The 24,843-nt window shown below is 41.4% G+C and overlaps 2 protein-coding genes across 2 annotated transcripts in view; one reads left to right on the top strand and one right to left on the bottom strand.

Moving 5' to 3' along the window:
* The window catches only part of ralgapa1 (Ral GTPase activating protein catalytic subunit alpha 1), a 59,714-nt gene extending 39,882 nt beyond the window's left edge, over positions 1–19,832 (top strand). The window contains exons 45-46 of the mRNA XM_083907735.1: positions 11,469–11,593; positions 16,838–19,832. Coding sequence (XP_083763861.1) covers positions 11,469–11,593; positions 16,838–16,983 — 271 coding nt within the window. The 3' untranslated portion in view covers positions 16,984–19,832. The remainder of the gene's footprint in view (positions 1–11,468; positions 11,594–16,837) is intronic.
* Positions 19,833–21,208: 1,376 nt separating this feature from the next.
* insm2 (insulinoma-associated 2) lies at positions 21,209–23,227 on the bottom strand (the record flags this gene model as incomplete). The annotated part of the gene is made up of 1 exon (XM_083907771.1): positions 21,209–23,227. The coding sequence occupies one exon, from the start codon at positions 23,225–23,227 to the stop codon at positions 21,209–21,211; it is 2,019 nt and encodes a 672-aa protein (XP_083763897.1).
* Between the last annotated feature and the right edge of the window lie 1,616 nt (positions 23,228–24,843).

The following is a 24,843-nucleotide window of genomic DNA, read 5'->3' as shown; positions in this document are numbered from 1 at the left end:
ACACACACACCAAGAGCAGCCAAACACCTAGCGGCCTGCATGGTTTCTTTTTGCCAGCTCCCACAATAGACTCTATTGTCCCAGTAAGGCTTCAGTCTGCTGTGTGTGTTCCTCTCCATGGAAGAGACTTGAGGGCAAAACCTTACAAACTGAAGACATTTTATTATGCTGAAATGGGGTCATGTTATCCTTCACCTCCTCAGAGCACCAGTACTATCGAGAACCGAACCTGCCAAAATAAAATATAAATAAATGAGAAATGGATAACATATATAGAAGTATATGTATATGTATGTGTATATATGTGTATATATATGTATATATATGTGTGTGTGTATATGTATATATATGTATGTATGTACAGTATATATATGTATATGTATATACATATGTGTGTGTATGTATATACATATACTGTATATATATATGTATATATGTATGTATATATACTGTATATATTTATATATATAAATATATATATATAATAAGGAAAAATTGAAAAATACAAAATAGACTCTTATTTTGACATGTTTTACTGTACATAGTAATTTATCATTATTTATATATCAGTTTCCATTATTATGTAGGAAGTTATCAATGCACTCTAGGGCTGAACCGATTAATCGATTACTACATTTTTCATGAATATAAATATGAATATGTTCTGGTTTCTTTGCTCCATATGACAAAAGAAATCATTAGAACTGAGTCATTTTGGTTTGTGGGCAAAACCAGACATTTGAGAGCATCATTATTTCCCGGTTTGGGAAACATTGATCAGCATTTATTGTATAATTTTCTGACATTTTATGGCCCAAAGAATTACTTAATTAATCAAAATAATTGACAGATGAATTGATTATGAAAATAGTTAGCCCTAGTTCACTGTAACCATTTGTATATTTTTAGATGTGGAGAAATATCCAATCAATACATTTTATTTTTCCATTTCATTGAACCACAGCGTTCATTCTGTTAGCAGCTTTATTATCAAACCGATAGCGTGTGTGACGCGTTAAGATACAATTTGGATTAGGTTAAAGGTCTGTGTAGTGAGGTTTAAGGGTAAGGAAATGAATACGAGTCTGTGTGAATACACGCGGAGGGGGAGGTGATTGTGGTTAATTGTTTCCCGTCGGGTAGATGGAGGAAATGAAAAGAAAAGGGTGAGGAGGAGGGGTCACGGCTAATCTCCTCCACTTCTCCTTAGGGACCCGTGTGTGTGTGTGTGCATGCCTGCGCCTCTTTTGTTTTCTGGCATAATCACTGACTTTGTCAGGACCGGTAGTCCTCATGGAGACCAAAATCTGGTCTTAAATGAGGCACAATCTTATTTCTGGGGTCAGGTTTAGGGCTTAGATTTGAATTGTTGTTCGGTTAAGGTTAGGATTATGCATTAACTGGTTATGGTCAAGGTTAGGGATAACTGTTAGGCTGACACAATGAGTGTGTGTATATGTGCACTTGCTCTGTGTATGAAACGCTTTCACATTGTTTTCCGTGTATTTGTGTAGCTGCTATATCCAGTTTTCCTTGCAGAATATGTGCTTTTTGAAGAACCTCAATGCAGGTAGTAGAGTAGAGTGGAACAGCCAATAGATGTGTCAGATGCAGATGTGAAGCTGCAAACGAGTCTAAATAAGATGCAGAAGTGACCTTCTCTCTCTCTCGCTGATCCCTTGATTTACATTATGATGAAAGGTCATAACGGTATTTAAAAACTAATGCCAGTAATTAAAGTTGGTTTTAGTGAAATACAGAGCTTAACTAACTTATTAGACCACCTCTCGTAAAAATGAGAAAAGGTAAATATTTTAGGAATCTTTCAAAAACTAACTAAAAGTGTTGGCAAATAACATGCTGAATTCACCTTTTTCTACCCACTGGGCTTCTCTGAGAAGCATAACATACAACCACTAAAAGATTTTTTTTCTGCTCAGAAATGCAAGTAAATAACTATAATTAGACATTTGTTTGTAAATTGGAACAATAATTATAATAATGACAACATTTTAGCATTAAGCATCATTTCATTTAAAGAGCTTCTACATACTGGTGTATTAACCATTACAGAAAAATTATTTTGATAATTACTAATTCTGTGTATATGTATATATATATATATATATATGTATATATATATATATATATGTGTATATATATATATATATATACACATATATATATATATATATATACATATATATATATATATATATATACATATATATATTTGCTTTTTTTCTCTAAAGAGCTCCCCCTTGTGTCTACCACTTTATCCACGATCTCTCTTCCCCTCTCTTGGACATGTGCATTTGTTTTCAATGTAGCTGGCAAACACAAACTGTGGAGCCACTGAAAACAAACAGACCTCATTACTTAAAACACTTGAGCAAACAGCTTTACAACAGTAGCAAACATTGAGAAAGTGCAAATGCACATAAATACAAAGAGAACAGAGAGATTTTCCTTAAAAGTGCAACAGCGTTTCCTCTTCCTCGCCTTTACCTGGTGTGTTTGTTTGTAGTGCCATAAAGCAATATGCGTTTACATTAACTTAAAAGTATGACAACCTACTTTGATTATTGAGCATTTGTCCTGTTTGTATTTTCCTATGTGAATGATCAAGAAGAAACACAGATTTTTATTGCAGCAAATCTTTAGACAATGCAGTGTTGGCCACAAAATGCACTGATATTTCTTTTCAGAGTTGTAATAAAGTCCAGATGCAGTTCTGTTGTGCACCAACAGCTGCTGCACACAGGTAACCAGACACGCTGCATCACTGTCTGAGATCTGAATTATCAAAGAGAACACAGGCAAACGACCGCTTAGTTTCTTTAGATCTACTATGTATTTCACTCTTAATTTCCGAAACGCATGTTGCATCTAATGACTGAATATGCATGCAAGTGTGTGCGGGCGGGGTTTGGTGCACACGCAGTCACCTTGTCGCAGAGAGAGTTGTGCAGACACATGAGTTGTAGCCATCAGTGGCTTGAACACGCCATGTTGCAGCAGACCCCCCTCAGACTGGTAAACAAGCTAATCTGCAGTGTGTGTGTGTGTGTGTGTGTGCGCGCCCAAATGTAAGTATTTTTATGTGACAAGGTGTTTAAGATTCAGGCTGCGATGTCTGAGACAACAAAGGTGTCGACTAAGTTGAGTCACAGCCAGACTGTGTCATCATGAGTTCTGAGAGCTGCCTTCACTTTGGCCAACTTGAGTACAACTTTCAAAGGTTTAGTGTAGGGATTAATTGGGATTAACCGGGCCGATTACAGACTATTTTGCAATGTAATATTTCAACTGAGATTTTTTTTATGTAGAGCACAGTTTGCACTCTTTTCCCCCACATATTTTTCAGTGTTCAATTACATTAGTGATTTTTATTTGCATTCTGCAAATTTGTGTCTGCTGTCTGTGCAAAAAAAATAAATAATATCTTAATACCTAAGATGTCTAAATATCAGTGTCATCATGTGCTGTTGATGTGATTTGACAAACTCTTATTTTTGGGCACAGGTACAGTATTCATGTACAGTACATTAGTGCTGCAATTAATTAATACATTTCTTCATCAATTGATCTTCAGATTATTATTACTACTCAACTTTTTCCATTTAAAAATGAGCAAGACATCGATCTCCGTATACTAACTTGTTTTTTTATGTATAAAATAAACTATTTTGTATCACCTCTTATTTGAATTAACACCTTTGTGTATGAGGAGATACGGTACATGTGTGGTGAATATTGGGTAACTGTTGTTAGAGCCTGCGGATAAGAACAGGATCCATCTTCCTAATCAGAGAATTATTATCATGGCCACAGTGACGATCTCCAACACCCATGCTGTGTGTGTGTGTTTCTATGTGTGTGTGTGGGTGTGTGTCCGTTAAATAAAGCTTGTAATTGCACTGGCAGCTTTAGGGCTCCCTAGTGGTGACAAGTAGGAGGGTGGGTGTGTGTGTGTGGGTGTCAGTACACACACACACACACACACACACACACACACACACACACACACACACACACACGTCAAAGGGTGAAATAGTGGGGTGACAAGGGGCCAATTAATGTATCGTGTCTGTTTTTCTACCCCCGTCTTTTGTTTTTGTATTGGGTTAAAGAGCAGATGAATAGGGGTAAATACGATTTTGTGTGTGTGTCTGTGTGTGATGCCCGCGCACATTGGGCCTTCACAATAAGTAGTGCATTAGACCCGGCTATCTCTGCCCTCATCTTTGGCGTACGTGGACACACACACACTCGTAATGAAATCACAAAGCCTCCATATCATTGCTATCACAGAATGATATAAACCCATTAGCTTTTTCCTTTGGGCATGAACACACACACACACACACACACATGCACAGGTTTATCATTACACGCTGCAAAGCTTTTCCAATTGTATTATCCCTCTGATGTCCTTCCCTCCGTTGTCTGTTCCAATGCCTAGGGTGGAGAGGACAGATAGGTTTTGTGTGTGTGTGTGTGGCTACTTTGAAGAAGTAGTACCTCGCAGACTAGCCCTAGGAAATGGCCTGAAATATCGTAGTATTGCTGTAGTTTTAATATCATCTTTTTTTCACCTTTCAAATGTCACCGTTTGCCATATTTGTTCACAATGGAAAGCGAGACAGGGAATATACTACCGAGCTGCTTCACACTAACGGAGATGTTGAGTGAGCGTGTGATTGGTTCGTTTGTCTGGCCAAAGGAAGCGATTCATAAAAACCTCAAGGACAAATCAGAATCGCAGTGAGTGAACACTGTCCAGACAAAGCTGCATCCAGCAGCGCTGGCCCCCCTTTTAACTCTCTTATCAGTTTTGTCATCTGTCAGTACAAAAGGATCACAGGCGAGCCAGGCAGCTAAAAGTGACAGTTCTGTCTTCTAGTGATGCACAGATAGGCTCTGACATCTAACATTACACTAATCTCTTTTGCTTTTTTTGTTTTTGTTTTTGTTTGTTTTTTTCAAATAAGTAATAAGTACACATAGTTTTAAGTTGGGTTTTATGATTTCTGTATGTGTAAAATATGTTTCTTGACTAGTTGAGTTGTCATTAGTGGTATGAAAAAGAGACAAAAAAGTCCACATAGCTCTCATCACCACTGTAGCATTCTAAGATGGTGTTATATTACACTACCGTTCAAAAGTTTGGGGTCACCTATACAAATTTTTACACTTTTATTCATCAAAAGAGGTGCAAAATGAATAGCAAATATAGTCAAGACATTGACGAGATTAGAAATTATGCTTTGTAGACAAAAAAATAATTTTGCCCTTTCGTCAAAGAACCAGCAAAACTGTTTTCAGCTGTGCTAACATAATTGCACAAGGGTTTTCTAATCATCCAATAGCCTTCTAACGCGATTAGCAAACACAGTGTACCATTAGATTATTCCATTAAAATATAGACGTTTGCAGCTAGAATAGTCGTTTACCACATTAACAATGTATAGAGTGTATTTCTGATTTATTCAATCATTGAAAAAAGTTATTTTCCTTCAAAAATCAGAACATTTCTAAGTGACCCCAAACTTTTGAACGGTAGTGTATGTTTTTTATTTGGGTCATATCAGATTTAAAGGGATTCTTTTTCTGATTTCTACTCTGATTGGTGGCGATTTTGACCAGTTATCACACTGACACTTATTCTGAATGTCACACTGGCTCATCCCTGGACACGTTTGCACGTCTGGAGTCATGACAGCACTGTAAGCCGTGATGGAATTAGCGTCGCTTAACCACATCAGCTGAACAGCATGTACGTCTTACTTTGTGCTGTCGGCCTCTTCGTGCTGGGTCGCAAATGCCAGCTGAACAGCTGAGGTCTTATTGGGGAATATCATTTTCTGCTTAGTGTCTGCTCCAACTGATCATTTAAGTGGTTGTCTGTTGTTTGCTTTGATCAAGCTTCTGGTGTTGAAAGTCTATAGATGAGCAGGAAAAATATGCTTTTCTGAATTTGCCTAATGACACACATGACCACAGTCGTGAACTTCAACAGGAAACATTTTTTTCATAAATTCAGCAACAGTACAACTAATACTGCAACCAATGATTATTTTCATAATTGATTTATCTGTCAATTATTATTTCATGATCATGAATTGTTATATTTTCCATAAAGTACAGATAATACAAAGTAAGTAAAGTAAAACCAAGTAATTTGGTTACCATATATTTAATGTTATTAAATCAACACATAGTGAATGTATCTTCTATAAATTCTAATTAGAAACTAGAAAAGCACTCAGAGAGCGCACACCTCCGCCAAGGCAGCTCAGTGCTAACAAAATACACCCTGCCGGCACGCCTGGGACAGACATCGAGTGCTGTAACCAGTGATCGCGTGTATGGATCACGCCCAAAATGTAATCACTTGTTCCTGGTCCCATTGCGGACATTTCTTGAAAATGTCATCCAAATCCGTCCGTGACTTTTCAAGTTATGTTGCTAACTAACAGACAAAACAAACAAACTCTGGCGAAAACATAACCTCCTTGGCGGAGGTAACAAAACCAAACCTTCCATCCAAGGCTAGTCTCTCTTTCTCTCTCTCACACACACACATAAACACAGCAGCGTTCTTTTTAGGACACTGCATACACTTCCATGTATTTGGACAGCCTAAACAATGCCTGATCCCTAACCCTCAAGTTAATGCCAAACCCTGACCTTAACCTAACCACAATTTAAATCTTAGCACAAAAACTCAACCAAATGAGGTTCTGCCTCATGAGGACCAGGTTTTAGTCTTCGTGAGGACGTCAGGTCCTGACGGGGTCAGTTTTTTCCCCAGAAAAGGTAACGAATACAAGTACACACACATCCTAGTAGTGGGCCGAGCTCCTAATGCGCTAACAAGCTCCCTTTCCCCCCCCCTTCTCTCACTTCCTCTCCTCTGGCCTCCCTCTGTTTCAAGTGATCGCGGTAGTTGAACACCGTCACAATGAACAACACCGCGGGAGAGAGAAAGAGAGAGAGAGTTAGTACAAACACTTCACTCGCTCTTCTCTTTTCATCCTTGCACAAGAAAATGAGTTTCTGACTCGACACAAAGGAGCCTTTTTATCTGCCCTCCTCTCTTCACTGTCTTTCTCCTGTGAGCCATTTTCCTCTCTGTGTCCTCATAATTTTCCTCTCTTTCTTTCCATTTTCCTCCAAAAGAGGGATATCTTGCTGCTAATGACTTAATAAGAGGCGGCATCAGAAATTCAATTACAGTAAATTTCATAGTAACGGCTGCCATTTGGACACATTCAGATGTGTGTGTGAACGCAATGCAAGTCTATTTTCTTTGACCTCTCACTAGTTTTTGCTTCTTATTTTTTAATACCAATACTAATAGCAGAATAGAGGAGCACAGATGAGTAGTAGTTACAAACATACAAACAGCTGTTAAGGGTCAAGGATGAGGTTTTTATACTTTAAAACAATTTTGAAAATGTCAAATGAGCTCGACAGTGTTTTGCTTAAAAAAAAAAAAAAAAAATAGCCGTGATTACTGATCGACATTTTTCACCATTTTCTGACATAACAAAACATTGTTTTGTATTATAAAAATGACTGTTAGTTGCAGCTCTAATGCTGGCATAATGTGTCTTTATCACAATTTTAGCAGAGAAACCGAATAGTGGAATAGTGAAGGCACTTGTGTGCTGTATGGAAATAGATATTCAGCAAGGTAATGATATTAATTGGTATAACAAAAAAAAAAAAAAATAGGACGACTTACAGCAAATAGATATGATGGGTAATCCTCAACATCCTTGACAGGAGGTGCAGCAATTGTTTTAGCGATGGAAGCCACACACTTCTACTGACTGTGGGGTCCATTCAGGTTTTCAAACAGTGACTTCCTGATTATACCAAGTATAGAAAGCTGGTAAATATGCATTTAGTTGTTGTGAATCTGCACTGTAGAATTCTTTACCTGATGAGTTGTGCTGTAAAGATCTGTTAATTCAGTTTATAAGGAGGGTTAGTGTGTGTGTTCTTGTATGGGTACAAGGGAGTGATGTTGCCTTTTATTACAATTCATTGTGCTGGTGATTTTATTCTTGCCCAACTTTGTGTTAATAATAATAAAGAAAAGATTGTATGACACAAAATAATGGAAAAAGGCAAACGGCTGTGTGTACATGCTGAAGTCTGAGAAGATATTGTTGTTGCTCAGGAGACAGTTTCACATTAGAGTCAGTCCGTCTGTGCTGATGTTGCCACTCAGTGGGGAGCTGGTGTTTGTGACACGAGTGACATGAGGCCACAGGCAGAAAACCCTCACTGAGAGGAAGAAAGAGGGACAGGGAGAAAGATCACGGCAGCAGACAGAAAGAGTCGAGAACAGTAAAGTGACACTTCTGTCATTTATCTCAGCAGTGGTGCCGTGTCTGTGTATTTATTTCTCCTCATTCTCTTTCTTTCCCTTTCCCTGCTGCTTACAGTTGTCTTCCTCGCGAGGCAGTGGGTGTCCTTTCAACCTCTTCACCTTCTCAGAAATGACAAACACTGGCCTTTTCATGCACTGTGTGTCTGTGAACACATGCATTCTTTTTCCTGTCATTGTGACTATTTTTACAGCTGCTGCTGCTGCTGCTGCTTCACACTGCTTTGCATTGTTAAAAACACGATAGAATGAGGTGCTGTTTGGAAGAATAAATAAATAACACCTTTAGGTCCTAATTGCATTACCTACACACACACATGTTCACTAAAGAGGGAAGTGTGACGCAGGGGATCAGGAAGCAGGAAAAGGCTAACGGTGAGAATCGCAGAGCGACTCAGTGTGAGAGACACTTACTGACGCTCTGTGTGATGCTGCTCGTCTCTCAGCTCTCACCTTCACAAAGACGCACACACACAGCATCATGTTACTTAAATATCCTCCACTCTCACCTCCTCTGTGACTCTCTGTGGTATATTCACCCATCCTCCTCCCCACCCTTGCTTTTCCCCTCACCTATCTCTTTTACAAGTTTGCTTCCTCCCGAAGTATCTTGCTTTCTTTGCACCTCTAGGCTCCATCCCTGCCTCTTTCCCCCCCCCCCTCATTTCCTCGCCTTCGTCAAACATTAACTGCCACTTTCTTTGTCTGTTTTTTCCTTATTACAATACATTTATATGAGTACAGTCACAGAAGTGCACTTGTAATGAAAACCCCAAGTATCCTGCCCAATTCTCCCCACTCCCATCCGCACTGATTGGTCCCTTTTGAAGTCAATAGCTTAACAATAACGGTCAGTCAGTATTAGACTAACTATGGAGAGAGACGGAATTAATTATACCTGACTTAATAAAAATAAAAGAGCATCAGCATCAAGAATCACTACTCTTGTTCTCAGTTAATGACTTGTAGTTGTTTGTCATTATCAATATAAGGGGTCAAAATTCAAAATCTTCCAAAAGTATTGCTAGAGTACTTTTAATGTTGTACTTGGAAAAAGAACATGTTCTGAGTTTTTCATTATGAATGAATTGAATGTAAAATAATATACTTAATTGTGTGAAAGTGTGAATCACCTGATTGTATGAAGTGTTGCTTTTGATTAGCCTAGAATGAGCTTTTTCTATTTATATCAGGAGCCAGGTCAGCTCCACAGGGGCTTCCATTTTGGACCCCCGTGTTTTTAACAATAGCCCCCGATGGACAAGCTTAACACCTTTTGAGTTTTGCGCTGAAGTTCTACATCAGTTCTCCGACACTCTTGGAAGAGAGGGGTGAGTTGAGGGATGCTGTGTTGCGACATGCTACAAGTTTACACACCATACTTTTACATTGCATCAAACCAGGCCTAGAACGCAGTGAAGAAGAAGAAGAACATACCAGTTTTAGCATGTCCTCCCAAAGGTCATAAGTCTCCCAAAAGTGATTAAATAGTGATGTTGCATATTATGCTGTAATACAATAACTACTGCTGTGAAATCAGGTTTGGGTCATTTCAGTATATCCTCATCATAGCTCCTTGTTTTACAGAAGTTTCTTCTTCTCCCTCTCCACCCTCCTCCCCCCCTTTATCTTTTCTGCCAGCGCAGTCTGTCCCTGCACTTTAAAGGAGCCATATTGTTGTTATTATCATTGTCTCTAACTGGATCAGTTACCATTAGACCTGTATCTTTCTGCTTTTGAGGCCCATAGAACAGCTCTCTAACCCAATAGAAAACCCATGGGCACGATTACAGATGGCTGACCCATTCACAACATGTACGCACACACACACACACACACACAGAATTTCATTCTCAAGATTCATTGGCTTAATCCCATCACACACTCAAACAGGGACACATGCACTTACAATGCGCACACAGTGGCTGTTCATAACAAACACACACACACACACGTTAACACTCTACTCTGATTGAAAATCCTCTTTTACTGGAGTTCACTGAGCAAATATTAGTGCTTTTGTGTGTGTTTGTGCGTGCCGTGTGTGTGTGTGTGTGCAGCATATGGCTGTCATTATGGCTGGATGTATGGACAGGGCTTAAGAAGACGGGGGTAAATGTCATTTCATCAATGAGGTTATCTGTAATAGATGGACCGTTAAAGTCCTGGTTTCCATTTTCTCGGCCAAATCCCTCTGCTGTCGTTGACTCTGGTTTTTCTTTAATGGACATTAAGGTTTCTCTGTTTTGGACTTCCTGTGTTGTTCTTCAGTGTGTATTTTGTCCTGTTTAACTTCCTGTCCTTTTTTTTTCTAAATTTCTCCTGATTACTCACACGTGTTCCTAATCGTTTTCACCCGTTATCTTCCCAGTCTTTTACTATTTAATTTGTGTCCCCCCCATTGTCACTCCCACTTTGTCTTGTCTGTTTTTCCAGTAAACGCTCTCTTCTTTGTGTTTCCAGATTACCTGTGCCTCTCTATTTTGCATTCTTTGGATTCTCTCACTTTTTCTTAAAGCAAAGAGCCAAATATTTCTTTTGCATTCCTGGCTGTAGTATTTTCTCCACATTTATATGGTAATATAGGTATCATAAGTTCACTAGCTTGTGTTTTATTTGAGATTTTATTTTAAAATGAATTTAATTTTTTTGTACTTTGTCTGATTGTCCCCACCCACCCCTGCTGTACTGGTGTAAACTCACAAACACTCCCTCAGTCAGGTATGATAGTATTACTTGACAGAGTCTGTTGTTAGATGATTATTTTCTCCATTAGTTGTTTGGTTTGATCTCAAATGTCTTATTACTCACTTTTAATGATTTCTTTGTTATATGGAGAAAAGAAACGAAAAATATAATATACAGTCACAACAAAAGTACACACTGAGATCATTTTATCCAAAGTTGTAAAGGATAAGACATTGTTTTGACAATTTTTCAGGCTATACTTTAAGCCACATTTTCCAATTTGAATTTGACAATATTGTTGCTCTTATTCTCCCTTTTCGTAATCTGTTAGTTTTTGTCGTCTATATTTCCGTTTGACCTTGACTCTTGACCCTAGCTATGAAGAGCGAGCTCGGTATCTAGAAACCATCGTGCAGCACCACCAGGAGCCGACCACATTTGAGGACTACGCCGCTCGAGTTTACAGCCCCGCTCCCTGCACTCACCTGCCATCTGAAACAGGTAGGACCTGATCCCTCACTCCACACAAACACACTCTCTTGCACCACAGCAGCTCACACATACAGTATATACTGCTCCCTGCACAGGGCCTGCAGGGTAGGGGTGAATTTTACATTTTAAACTGCCTACGGTCTAGTAAAGAGACCACACACACACAGGCAACTCGGAGTCTAATGTAAAGCAGCTGGCCTCTGCAGAATGACCCGACCTGCGATCAGCTGTAGAGATAGCAGGCATATATTGTCCATAACCAGTTATTTGTCTTAATATTGTGGCTCCACATAGACTTATATACATGTGTAAGCCACAACATGCACATAATTGTAGCCTGAGCAAAGCAATTGAGAGCTACAGACATAACTTCAGAATAACTTATAGATGTAATCTTGTTAGTTTACTTGAGTTTGATGGAGCTTAGTAAAAGACACATTTTTAACTTTCTTATGCAGAAATTAACTGTTATTAGGGTTAGGGTTTATTTTTTTAAAAAGGATTCCTACATCACGATATCTGTGAACTGAAGAAAACTAAACTGTGAAAACATCTGTGTAAAGTTAAAAAGATATTTGCCCTGGCGTATCATGCAAGGAAGGACGACGATATATTACCAAATTAATATTTTGACCCATATAATGCTGAACGTATTTTGATGCAGCTTGATAGATATTTATAAGCAGGATTTTAATTATTATAAGTTTGTTTTAACCTCACCATATTAAGTCAAGTGAGTTGTCAACACCCACTAAACTTGTCTTCAAAGAAAGTAATTTCAGTTGGTCATATAAATAAGGTTTAACACATCGACACCTTTCTGTGTTTGGTAAAAATCCTGTGTATAAAGGACGCTGATTTCCAGAGACTGTACATATGTGTTTCTCTTCTCCCATTCTCACCAACAGTTGTATTATAATAATAAAAATAATAATAATCCTACATGAATAATCAACCTACTTTGAGGCTGAATAACATCCAGCACAGCCTGACACAAATATCCCTTCAGAATACCGCAAAGCATTTCAATCTCGGCTTCATGTGGAGGTGTTGATGTGTTGTTGTTCAGCCCCAAACACCTTTTCAGAGCACAGGATCAAAGAGTTCACCATAACAAGTCACCATAATGTGTGTATCATATTTAGAAATCAGGTGGAGATTTAGTAGTAGTAATAATAATAATAATTATAATCCTGTCCTCTGAAATAAACCCAACTCAAATTACTGTGACCCCCCCCCTTTCCTCTCCCTCCTTCTGTTTACATGATTTCACAGGTTCCCGTCCCTTAACAGCACAATGATCATTGTTCTCTCTTTCTGTTTTTTTTTTTTATTTCATTTGTTTTTTTTATTCAATTTTTTCTTTCTTTTTTGTTTCTTTCGTTTGGTTTGTTTTTGTTCCCCCTTCCTTTTAGATCGTAATGTCTCACTTGCCTATAGTTAAAGGTAAGCCCTGTCACATGATTGACACGCCCTGTTTTGACGAGCTAACCTGCCCACTGCTCTCCTCCCGATTCCTCCGCCATTCTGTGTATACCTCTTTCCGTGTCTTCCGCTGTTTATGCAGCTCTGCATGTCTTCTGTCTAAAAGGAAGTGTCTCTTTCAGCTCATCCGTCCGTGTATTTTGGTGTGAAATTTTTAACTAAAAAACAAAACAACAGTTTCATCATGCATCCTCATCTCCAAGCACAAAGGAGGTGTCGTTTTATTTCCGTCTTCCTCCCACGGAGGTAATCAACTTAATGTCTTCGCTCTCATTCTTAATTGTCATTTAGACTGAGGTAACCGTCCCACAGGAGTGAACACGGCTAATAACAGCCCACTGAGAACGAAGCATATTGACGAAATGCCTGTAAACCGAGCTAAAGTTGCCCTTGTGCCATTGCTGTGATTAGTTCAAACTGATTCCATCGCTCCTCAGCGGCAGGAGAAGCCGTAAACAAAACCAAAGCATATTAACAGCCTATAAGGTTGTTATGGTAACCAACTATGTTGGCAAACAGTTTCCTTTTAACTTTGTCTTTTATTTGTACTGATGGAAGTAACTTTTTTGTGGCAGAGCTGAAGATGCCGAGATTTTCATTGGGGTGTCCAGGATGGACAGGATTAGGTATGAGCAAACAAACAGTTTAAAGCGCCCATAGACCCGAAGTTCCATTTAACACTTTTGGTGTGCATCTGCGCCATTACCTCATTTATAAAGCCCTGCTGAGAACGCTGGGTTTTATTGTACTCTCGGGCTCTGCAAGCGGTCTGAAAAGGCCTGGAATCGTGACTTAAGGATCACTTCTCCTGAAGAGCAGATCCTCCTGCTCCGAGCACTAGCCCAGGCACATCCGGTTGCGTACATTGAACCGCAGAAGAAGAAGAACGTCCGTTGAGGTGTTTCACCAGCGACAGTGTCTTCTGACTCTGGGTCAAAGGTCGTAAAAGGGACTGCGGCGGGGAGTCGTGACGAAGCTATTTTTAAACACCGTTAAAACAATGTTTTGATAATGAGTAGCCGTTCCAGATGGGGGAAGCTGCGCTTATGAGATCCGGTGTGCTGATTATGTCACTTCCAGGTATTGGCCTATCACAAGACAGTTGGGAAATCTCTCTTTGGCTGGCCAATCACAACACAGTCTGTCTTCTGGGGGTGAGATTTTGGTCTGAAACACTGCGACTGACGAGAGCTTCAGTGAGGAGAGATTTTGATCGGCTGGTTTGCAGCAACTCGGAGGTTTTTGACCATAAAAACAAGTTAATGAACTCAAATAGACCTCCGTAATTCACATATATGTGCGATAGGACCACTCTATGGGAGCTTTAAGAGAATAAAGGTTGAGATGGTTTGCTCACATGCAAAGGAGGAAGAGTGATTATATTGGACATAGAATGTTGTGAAGGACGACAGTTGGCGTCACAGAAAAGGACACGATGGAGGCAGATGATTTGCTGTGGCCAAATGTAAAGCCAAAAGATCATAGATGTAATTTCTACATTCTTTTAGCTGTTTTTTTTTCTTCTCTGCCAACTGCCAATGGAAGGATTTCTCCCTTCACTCTGCTAACCGTGTTCACCGGTTTAAGAGCAGCTGCCTGCTGCGGTCGTAAAAAAACACAGGCAGAATAAAAAAAACTGTAGAAGTGCCAGCTGACAAACAAACACAATTAGCTGAGAGATGGTTCAAATGCTCTGCAGAGCCGAGGCGGGAAACTGTACGCGCTCCAGCCATTCCGTACACAGTTGTGTCAGTTGTGGCCGCAACCAACTACGTGTTGATGCTGGTACACGGTGTATGTACAGCAGCCAGTAAACCTCACTAACATGTAGAGTTGAATTAGGACCTCTGTTCAAGCATTTGTTTGTTTTCAGTCTCTCTCACGTGCACCGTGTGGCTCGTTTGATTCACTTGCACTTTACTCCTTAAGATCTCTAAAGCTCACACCAAACTACACTCAGTGATGTGATGAAAGTGGGAAGTCCTTTTTTTTAACATCACGACTCACAGCATTTTTTTCCCCGTTTGTTCTGTCAACCTGCAGTGTCACGCTGACCCGGTGAACTTTAACCTCTAACCTCTTGTATGATACTCTCTTTGTGGTTTTGATGATGTAGCACCTGCTCTCTCTCTCACACACACTTAGTTGGTAAGAAATGAAGGTCCTCATTCATATATTTACTGTGTATATGACAGTTGTATTTGTAATTTGACTTTGTGATGAGAACACACCAACTGTGTCAGTCTGTGTCTTGTCTTCATTTCCATTCTCGCTTTAATGTTTGTTCTGTTTTGTCTTAAATTCTTATCATCTCTTTTCTTTTCATTTTCTTCCTACTTCCTTTTTTTTGTCTCTTTTAAATCCCACCTTCACTCTCCTGAGCCCCTCCCTCATCCTTTGTCTCCATCACTTACATATTTATATTACTTTTCTTCCTTTCCCTACATTTATGTCTCATTCTTTCCTTCTTTTTGTCCCTGCTCGCCCTTTTCCTTCCTTCTTCTTCTTTCCTCTCCCATCCTTTCTTTACTTCCTTCTCCTCTCTTCAGAGGAACATAGTGTTATGTATCAGTTGGTCCCTAAACCAGTAGACAGCTTCAACCAGCTCAGAGTGAAGGGGAAAGGGCTGAAGCAGAAGGTTCTTCATGCTAGCTGTGAATGGTATGATTTCTAGATAGAAACCAGCACCAGCTGATATTTTTCCTCTCTAGTCTAGTTTTTCGGTTATAGTTTTCCAACACGTCAGAGATGAACTGTCCTGACTAATTTCCAACTGTAAAGAACTATAAGATTACATAAAAAAACATTTTAAGCTGAGTGTCTAACACTTTAACACTTTGGAGTTTCAGAGAGAACCTATATATAGTCATGTATATAGAGAAGCATCAGCTGCCATGTTGCTTTATTTGAATTTTGAATTCTAAACATACAGACTGCACTCTTAGAAATAGCCCTTTATTCAGGAAAGTGGTTTTAAAGGGTTCTCTGGATCAAAATGGTTCTTACTGGAACCAGTAGTGTTACCAAGAACCCTTGAAGCAAATAGTTCCAGGTCGAACCTCAGCTCTTGTAGAAGGACCCTTTTGGAACCATTATTTCTAAGAGTGTGGATGTTCACAGAAGGGGAAAAAACCCTCTCCAATTCTATTTCATTGTTTGAATGTGGTTATGTTTTCAGCCACATTTTTCTGTCTGTTGTTCCGTGAGCAGCATCATTTAAAATATTTGATTTTGGATTGTAGGTTGTAGGTCATGGCCAAAAGAGGAAATTATGCAATTTGGTCCCAGCCATGACAGAGTTGTCCTTTCTCTAATTATACATATATATATACAGTATAGAAACTATAGGGAAGTAAAAGCATGATCATAATCACGAAGAAAACATGTAAATGGAACCTAAAGGAGTTTGAATTCCAACTTTATGTTAATTGTCAATTTACCACTCTCAGATTATCTATTGTTAGTTTGCGTCATGAACCTGTCTAGTGCTTTATAGAAACTAGAAAACCCCCCAGTGTAGTTTAACATGTAGAGATTATATCATGTCTCTCTGTCTGTCCTCCTCCTTTCCTCTGCCTGCGTGTGTTTTTCGTCTGTAGGAGTCTTTGCAGTTTGCCACAGTAGCACATAATGGGACGTAATGTAATTTCTATTTTGACCCTTCACCCTTTTCTCCTGGTTTTTCCTCCTCCTCCTCTCCTTTTGCCCCGTATCCCCCACCGATCCATCCTCCTCACTTGCCCCCCACCCGTCCTCCCCCCTCCTCAGGCTCCTGCCCCGAGATTCTTCGGGGAGAAAGTCCGGCTCTTGGGGAGGCCGGGAGCGACTCAGCGTCCCCCATATCCCCTCGGACTAGCAAGAGCCGCATGTCCATGAAGCTGCGGCGCTCGTCTGGATCGGCCAATAAGACTTGATCTTTAATCACAATGGACACTTTGCATCGCACTAGTCAACACATGGTTCTTTTCCCCCCTACATCCGACCTATGAGACTTGACCCTCAAAAATAAATTTCGGTCCATAATAGCACTTAAATGACCATACATTAAGAGTGGCACTCATTAAAATGAACTGCTTTTGGCGAAAATCACATTATATTCAACATAGAAATGAACGACAACGGCAAATTGTGGCAGAACTCTCACCTCCTTCGTCTTGCACTTGTGATCAATTATTGACCTTTTATGTACAGAACTCTTTGCCACACACTGAGTATTTCATGGACTAAACATATACTATAACTTTATTTTGAAAGTGTTAACAGCTGTTGTATTTATTCTCAGCTTTGCTCATGTCAAATAAAAACACCAGTCAAGTGTTGAAGCAGCGCTGCCACACGCTGCCTGTACTGTGCAGTATTAGTTCATCTGTGCCATGTTAGGAACTGCAAATAATAATAATAATAAAAAAAAAAAAAGAGTGCCACATTATGCGCTGTTTTTGGGAAAAGGACACTAGGCGGCTGCAGAAACAAGAGCCGAGTCTCTTCAGTCTCTGTGTGGAGCTGGGAAACGTGTATATTTGTACTCTTCGGACAAAAGCATGAGTTTTATTATGAGAAAAAAGAATAATGAAGAATTAAGAGTGAAGTGTTACACAGAAAAAGATCAGCCTTTAAACATAAAAGGCAAGGGGGTTCGCGTTCTGTTCAGGCCCCCCACAATGTAAAGAGATTCATTTATAAACGGTAAAAATCAGCCAAAAAAATGTGTGGAATTCAGAGCAGAAAGATTAACACGGCAAGTTGATCACGTTTGTTACTTTAGTTCCGGCTCATGCTGTAAAATGTGGACAAGCACTGATGTTCGTTGCATTTATTTTACTTTTATGATGTTGCTGTATTTTTTTATTCTCTCTCTGCACAGCTTTTTTTTGTCACATTGAATATATCTATCTATCTATATATTTATAGATATAGATATAAATATATATGCACAGAGTAAGGATGCTTGTTACGTGAATGTTTTCTGTCAAAAATCAGTTTAATCAATTTGCATATCTGCTAAGAATGGATGAGCTCTACAACATTTATACTAGTTTCATATCCACTGTTTTCTGAGTTGATGGCTTAAATGAGATTCACGAACTGTTCACCCCCCCCCCCCCTTCAAAATGAACGTGTGTCACCGTCGCTAAAAATGTTGTTGTTATTCCATGCTCGGGCAGTTAAGACCACGTCAGGTCTGAGTGATTAACGCCAGTGAGGGAAGTTTGAGTCTCTGTGCTTCTCTGAATCATTAGTCGCTAAGGTCCTGGGTTTTTTCTGTTGGAGGCATTTTTGTGGTGGGGGCGGATGAAAGACAGGGAAAGTCTGCAAAAGATGGAAAACTATAGATCCTAACACCAAAGAGGGGAAACTAACAGAGCTGTCAACTTATCCGTCTTTCTGTTTTTTTATCTTTCATGTTTTCGACTCGTCCCCAGGTCCAGTTTGGGGATCAGGGTGTAATCAAAACGAAACTCTAAACACTACAACAGAACATGTTCATGTCTGTAACGTCCTCATTTCAGCACTGACGTGGTATCGCATAATCCTCGATAGGTGAAGTACTTCAGAAAAGGCTGTGGTTGTACAAAGTTTATTAGGATTTAATATTTTTCCATTCACCCCCCCACCCCACCTTATTTCATTTTCCCCACAACCTGGTTAACATGTATATGAAAGATTTGTATTTAAATATATTGATGTAAGTTAAAGGTTTTGCATTATATCCCTCTGTAAAAAAAAGAGGTAAAAAAAAGGTAATTATATATACATATTCACAACTGTGTTTTCTGTTTTTCAGCCATGTTGTCTTTGTAGAGAGGAAAGGGACTGTAAAGCTTTTTTTTTTTTTTTACCCCTCTGTGGGGTTGAAATTGTTAACTTAAATTGTAAAATGAGGTCAAATGTTTGTGTGTGACGGTATGAACTTGGCCGAGAGAATAATTGAAAGGTTTTCCCTTTTGAATTATTGCTTTTGCGGCTATCGTTGCTGAGGCTGAAGCACCGTTATTGACTCAGTTGAGTCAGGTGTGCACTGTAGTCGTATCTGGACTAACTGTGTCCAGGTTTGCTTGGTTACATCCTGTAAATACGCTTGAAAATAACTTGAACCTGTGACTAAATCCCAGACTCTCTGCTCTGAAGCCTAAAATCCGCCCAGCAGCACCAGTTTATTCACTCTCTCTTCCTGGCGACTCCACAGGATGACTTTCGTCCTGATGCTGCTTTAATCTGTCGTGTCCCAAATCCCTTGTACACATTGTAAATACTCGCGTTTGGCTACTTCTTCCTTCTCCATGACTGTGTATGTATGACGTCACAAATGCACGTTTTGGAGCCCGATGAGCAGAAACCAAAAACCTGTTACCCCAAAGCCTTTCAGTGTTGAATTAAACCCATATCGGCTGCTGTGGAGCTCCGTACTCCTGGAGCTTTCACACCCTTTTTAACCCACATCTGACCTCGTCATTGTCCGAGGTGGAGAAAAAAAAATTAATTATGCTTAAAAAAATCAGCATCAAATGTTTCCCTTGGTAAATAATTTGGAGCATCTGTGCCTGACTGAACGATGAGGACTGTGATGGATACGGGTTCAGCTCTTGTCCAGACTTGAGTCTCGGATGAAGCTGTTGTTATGTAACTACTGACTACATATTCTGCATGACTCCAGTTCAGTGCTAACCGCCTGTGTTGACCATGTAACTAACCCACAACACATACATACACACACACACACATGCACGCCTGCACATACACACTCCTCCTCAAACAATGTTACTGTCAAAGCTGTCACATGTATGTGACACATCCCTCGTGGACGCACAGTGATGGAATTTATCAATAAACCATTCACACCACTCACTCCTGGACATGTTCCTGACTTATATGTTATTATGTGTGTGTTTATATATGTGTATATATATCTATATAGATGTATATATAGATATAAAAAACAAGTTGACCCCATTCTCATTTTTCATACCATTTATTGACAATAGCATAGAATAAATTTCACGTTCAACTTCAAACATATCAAAATAGTACTGTATGGGCTCCTTGGAATCACAGTTACATCATTTTTAGGCTTTAAGCAAATATTTTTTTTTTTACACTATTTTATGATTATTTAACACAAAAGACATTTGTTTACCAGCAGTACTAACATTTAATGTTCTATTGTATGAAAATATGTGAGAGGTTAACTTGCACATTTACTATAAAAGGCATGGTATGGTCCTATGATTGATTGTTCACTTTTTGAGTGTTCTTTTACTGTTGACTGTACATGAAGCTGTCTCTTTAAACTGAGTTTGGACATTGATTTCAGGTTAAGAAGGTCGTTTTTCTAAATGTGCTCGCAGGTCTTATGTGATGTGGCTCTGTGATGTAATGTAACCCACTCAACTGCTCCGAAACATTAGTGTAATGTGATTACTTGGCCACAGACATATAATGTGTGTGTTGGCAAGTGGGTTTGATTGATCTGCCACAAGTTAAGCGAAGAAGTTGAATAATGAAAAACTGAAGTGTGACAGAACCATTTGCCTGGTTGTAACAGTTGTGCTCTCTGTATAGAAATACAGATAAATAAGTCATTATTTTATACTACTGTCAACCTTGTTGCAGCAAATCAACTCAAACTGGTCAGTGACTTTTATGTTGTGAACAAATCACTGGCTTTCACCTTGTGGCTGAAAGACACTTTACTTTCCCTCCAGTTTAACAACATTACTGTTCTAATCATCTACGTTCAGTTTAATTCATTAAAAGAAAAAAAGTTCTGCTTCTCAACAAATTAATAATTTAAAAAAGTCTTTCCCTTCAAGATAATTTCATTGAAAACGAATCCTAACGAAACGCCACTTGTTTTTCAGGACCATGGACAGCGCGTGTGGTGAAGCTGTACAGGTTTAATTGGGCCGTTTCGTTTCAGCACCGTGGACAGTTCCAGCTTAAACTGACAGGTGTCATTTTTACGTCGTTAGTTACAGGTTACTTACTGATCTTTAAACACTGACTGAGTCGGAATCATGATTCTCTTACACGCGTGATTTGATTACAACTGAAACAGTGACAACAACAATTTACCATGAACCACTGTTTTTCCTCAGTATTACGTTGTTTGTTTGTTTTTGGCGTGTGTCTCGTGCGTCTCTACGGCCGCACGCTCATCTGCAGCAGCATCACTTGCCGGTTCTCGGTGGGATGAGACTTGTTGATGTGTCGCGTGAGCCCTGGTGAGCTGAAGAATGTAGACGGACAGTGTTTGCACGTGAAGATCTGCTGTTGTTGCTGCTGCTGCTGCTCACAGTCCCCGCTGCTGTTCTCCTCTCTGTACGCGTGGAACACACCACCCCCCAGTGTTCCCGCCAATAACTCGTCCCTCATCGCGTGCCACAGGTGGTGCTTGTCCCTGATTTCAGCCGACGGGAAACGCGCGCCGCACAGGTGACACAGGCACACCTGGCTCTTCCCGTGCTCGCGAGCCTGGCCGTACGGGGACGCAGGCGGCGACGCTCGCGCCGTCACCTCGTGCGCGGCCAAGTGTTTCTTGAGGTAAGCCTGTCGGCGGAACTTCTTCCCGCAGTACCGGCAGTCATACACCTCCTCCTCCGGTAACGACTGGACAAACGATAGAGGAGGATTCTGCAGCGGCGGCGGCTGCTGCTGATGCGGCAGCTCCGCGCGCTCCTCCGGGCTTCCGTTGAGCAGGAGGAGGCTGGACGGTGGACTGTCCGCCGCTCTCACCTGCTGCTGCAGGTCCAGACAACTCTCTCCCGCGAGCCGGTAATGAGGTGATGAGTCGTAGTGAGGAGGCGCGAGGCCGTCGCTGTCCGGGATGTCCCGAGACCGCGCGTGCATGAGGAGCCTGACGTTGCGGGAGCTGTCCATCGCTCTGTGGTGCTGATGCGTGTTGACGCGCAGCAGCTCGTTCTCCTTGCCCTCCATCTCCTGCGTCTCGTGCTGCGCGATAAGTCCTCGCGCCTCTTTTAGCGGCTGGCTCTTGTGCGTGACGCTGTCTCCTCCCGCGTTGTTCACGGGACGCGGCTTGTGCCACCGGCGGTGCGAGGCCAGGTTGGCGGGGCAGCTGAAGACTTTGTCGCACTCGGGACAGCGGTACTCCACGCGCACTATGCGGGAGCACTTGTGTTGCGCGAGGGAGAAAGGGTCAGAGTACTCCTCTTTGCACAGTTGACAGATGAACTCTCTCAGCGGCTGGTTCCCCGTGGACACCGACGATTTCTCCCGCTGCCTCCTCATCTCTGGACTCTCCTTCTTGATGCGCAGACCCAGGACCGGCGAGGTCGTGACCTCATCCTCGAAGTTGAGTTTCCGGTTGAACTTGGCTTTCTTTGGCGGGCCGTTTGTTGACTGTTTGTTTTGTCTGTTGTTCACGCGTTGATCCGTTTGAAGGAACGAGCGCTTTCTCTCCGTGTGCTGCTGCTGCTGCTGCTGCTGCTGCTGTTGCTCATGCTTCATTAGCGTTATTGGCGGGAACAAGTGCACGTGAGTCACACTTGGGTCATATTTGTCTTTGTTACAGTAGTTTGGCGCGTGGTGGCTGCTGGTCGCGAGGAGCCTCTCGATAGAAGCGGGGACGGAGGTCGGGGTGGAACTCACCATGAAGGGCAGCTCCGGCACCGGGCCTGATGTCGTGCACCTGCCGGGGAACAACGCTCGCCTCTCTGCGTCCTCGTGCCGCTCCAGCAGTCTCGTGCCCACCGGTTTCACGGGGCTGCAGGACTCCGACACTGTCACGTCTCGTGGAGTTGGAGGAAGCGGGAAGAAGCAGGGGAAATCTCCCTCGGGAGTCACGACATCCACCTCGCTCACCTGCTCCTCGGTCTCCGGTAACTGCGCGCGCCGGTCCGCCTCCGCTTCCAGCGCGGACTCCACGTGCGGGCTCCACGCCTCCCTGACACCGGCGGAGTCCTCGCGGGACACCGGGATCTGTCCGTCAGTGCGATGAAAGTGGAAGACGCTCAAACCGTCGCTGTCGCTTTCCAGCGCCGGTGGCGTTTTTGTGGCTTCCGAGGAATCACTGCTGCTGCTGCTGCTGCTGATGCTGCTGACATCACAATCATATGTTTCTGCCCTGTTGCTGCTGTTGTTTCTGTGCCGGTATGAAGCCGAGCATCGGCGGGTCCTCTTCACCAGAAATCCTCGAGGCATTGTGGTGATGGTGGAGGTGAGAGTGGTGCTCTCTCTCTCTCTCTCTCTCCCTCTCTCTGCGTGCCACCGCCAGGCGTGAAGGACAACTGTCTGAGAGCACTTTCAAGTAGCTCAGCTTTGAAGTGAGGAGGACAAGCTCTCTCTCTCTCTCTTTCTCTATCCCTCTCCCTCCCTCTCTCCCTCTCCACACACGCTTCCCCCAAAGTCAAAACACACTGTCAGAATCTCTACCTGCTCTTGTGGACACAGGAGCAAAGACTGAAAACCTCCCTCAGCAACTGTCCTGACCAGTGCCAGCTCAAGCCTTTATGGGGCCCTGGGGCCCTAAGCTGAATTCGATTCCCCTCCCACCAGCTCAGAGTAGCAGACTATTATTGATACAAATGTTACACTATAAATTATATTCGTTAGAGTACATCATTCTTGGGGGTTTTCTTTTTTTTAACCATAGGGGGCAAGTGATTCATTTGCATTAAATTAGAAGCACTGACTATGGTGATAATGAAGTTGGATTAAACAAGTAAACCAGTTTAACGACTTTGGTTTTTAAAACTTGTGCACTAAATGAACAAAATAAAACCAATAACTTGGGTTTCATGGGGTTTTTGTAGTATATGAAAATAACGACATGAAACAGACACTGACCAAAGTGGGGCCAGCGGACCAAAGTTGGCCCTCCAAAAGCTTTCATTTGGCCCACTAGTAAAACATCATAAAAGTGATGGAAGCACCTTAGAAAAAATAAACTTCTGTGGCAGAAACATACAATGTAAAGTTGTTATTTAAAGAGTATTTATTTCCCAGTACTTTCTTGCAAATTTCATCCCTTGGGCAAAAAAGCTTGGGCACCCCTGCTACTTACTAACTTATGCATATACTTTTATGTTAAGGCAAAGTATTACACAAGAAAAACTATAAAAACCTTAGTCATTATTTTACGCTACATCATAGTTTACTGTGTGTAAATGTGGCTCCACTCATTCCTTTCAAAATAAAGGATTGTTTTATTATTCGGCTAACAGCCTTGTGGAGAGCTGCTGCTGCCTGAGTGGAGCTTTAATATCAAAATAAATATTATCATTATACTAATGAACTGTACTGAAGTGAATCGAACTGTAACTGATGGGCAATTTTGACCAGGTCTCTGGGTAAATAACATGTTGTTGTATTTGGTTATTAACAGTGAACATGCAAATATTATGAGAGCGGATCACATCTGTAATTAGGAGCAGCAGCAGATACCGATCATGTTTTAAAGTCTGCTAATGACCGTTTGTGTCCTCTGTCTCATTATCAGTGTCTTTTTGTCTCAGCTGGTGAGAAAACCTCGACCACTGCTTTCCCTCTGTTTGTGTGTGTGTGAGTGTGAGTGCACGCCCCCCCCCACTAGAAGCTGCTCTGGCTGATAAGAGATGGGACAGAGATTAAATTCATTCATCCATCCCTCCATCGGTGCATCCTCTCCCCCGCGGGCTCGGCTGGCTCCTCCGCGGGACCAGGCGCTCTGTAGCTCGGCCAGTGAGCTCGGGCAGAGCCGCCGTTGTTCCCTGGAAATCAATCAAGGCGTGTGAGCGTGAGAACGAGCTCGGGGGTCGGGCTGCTGGCTTGACAAGGGG

The sequence above is a fragment of the Microchirus variegatus genome (genome assembly GCF_963457635.1).
Source record: "Microchirus variegatus genome assembly, chromosome: 21".
Classification (NCBI taxonomy): Eukaryota; Metazoa; Chordata; class Actinopteri; order Pleuronectiformes; family Soleidae; genus Microchirus; species Microchirus variegatus.
This window is presented reverse-complemented; position numbering and strand designations above follow the sequence as displayed.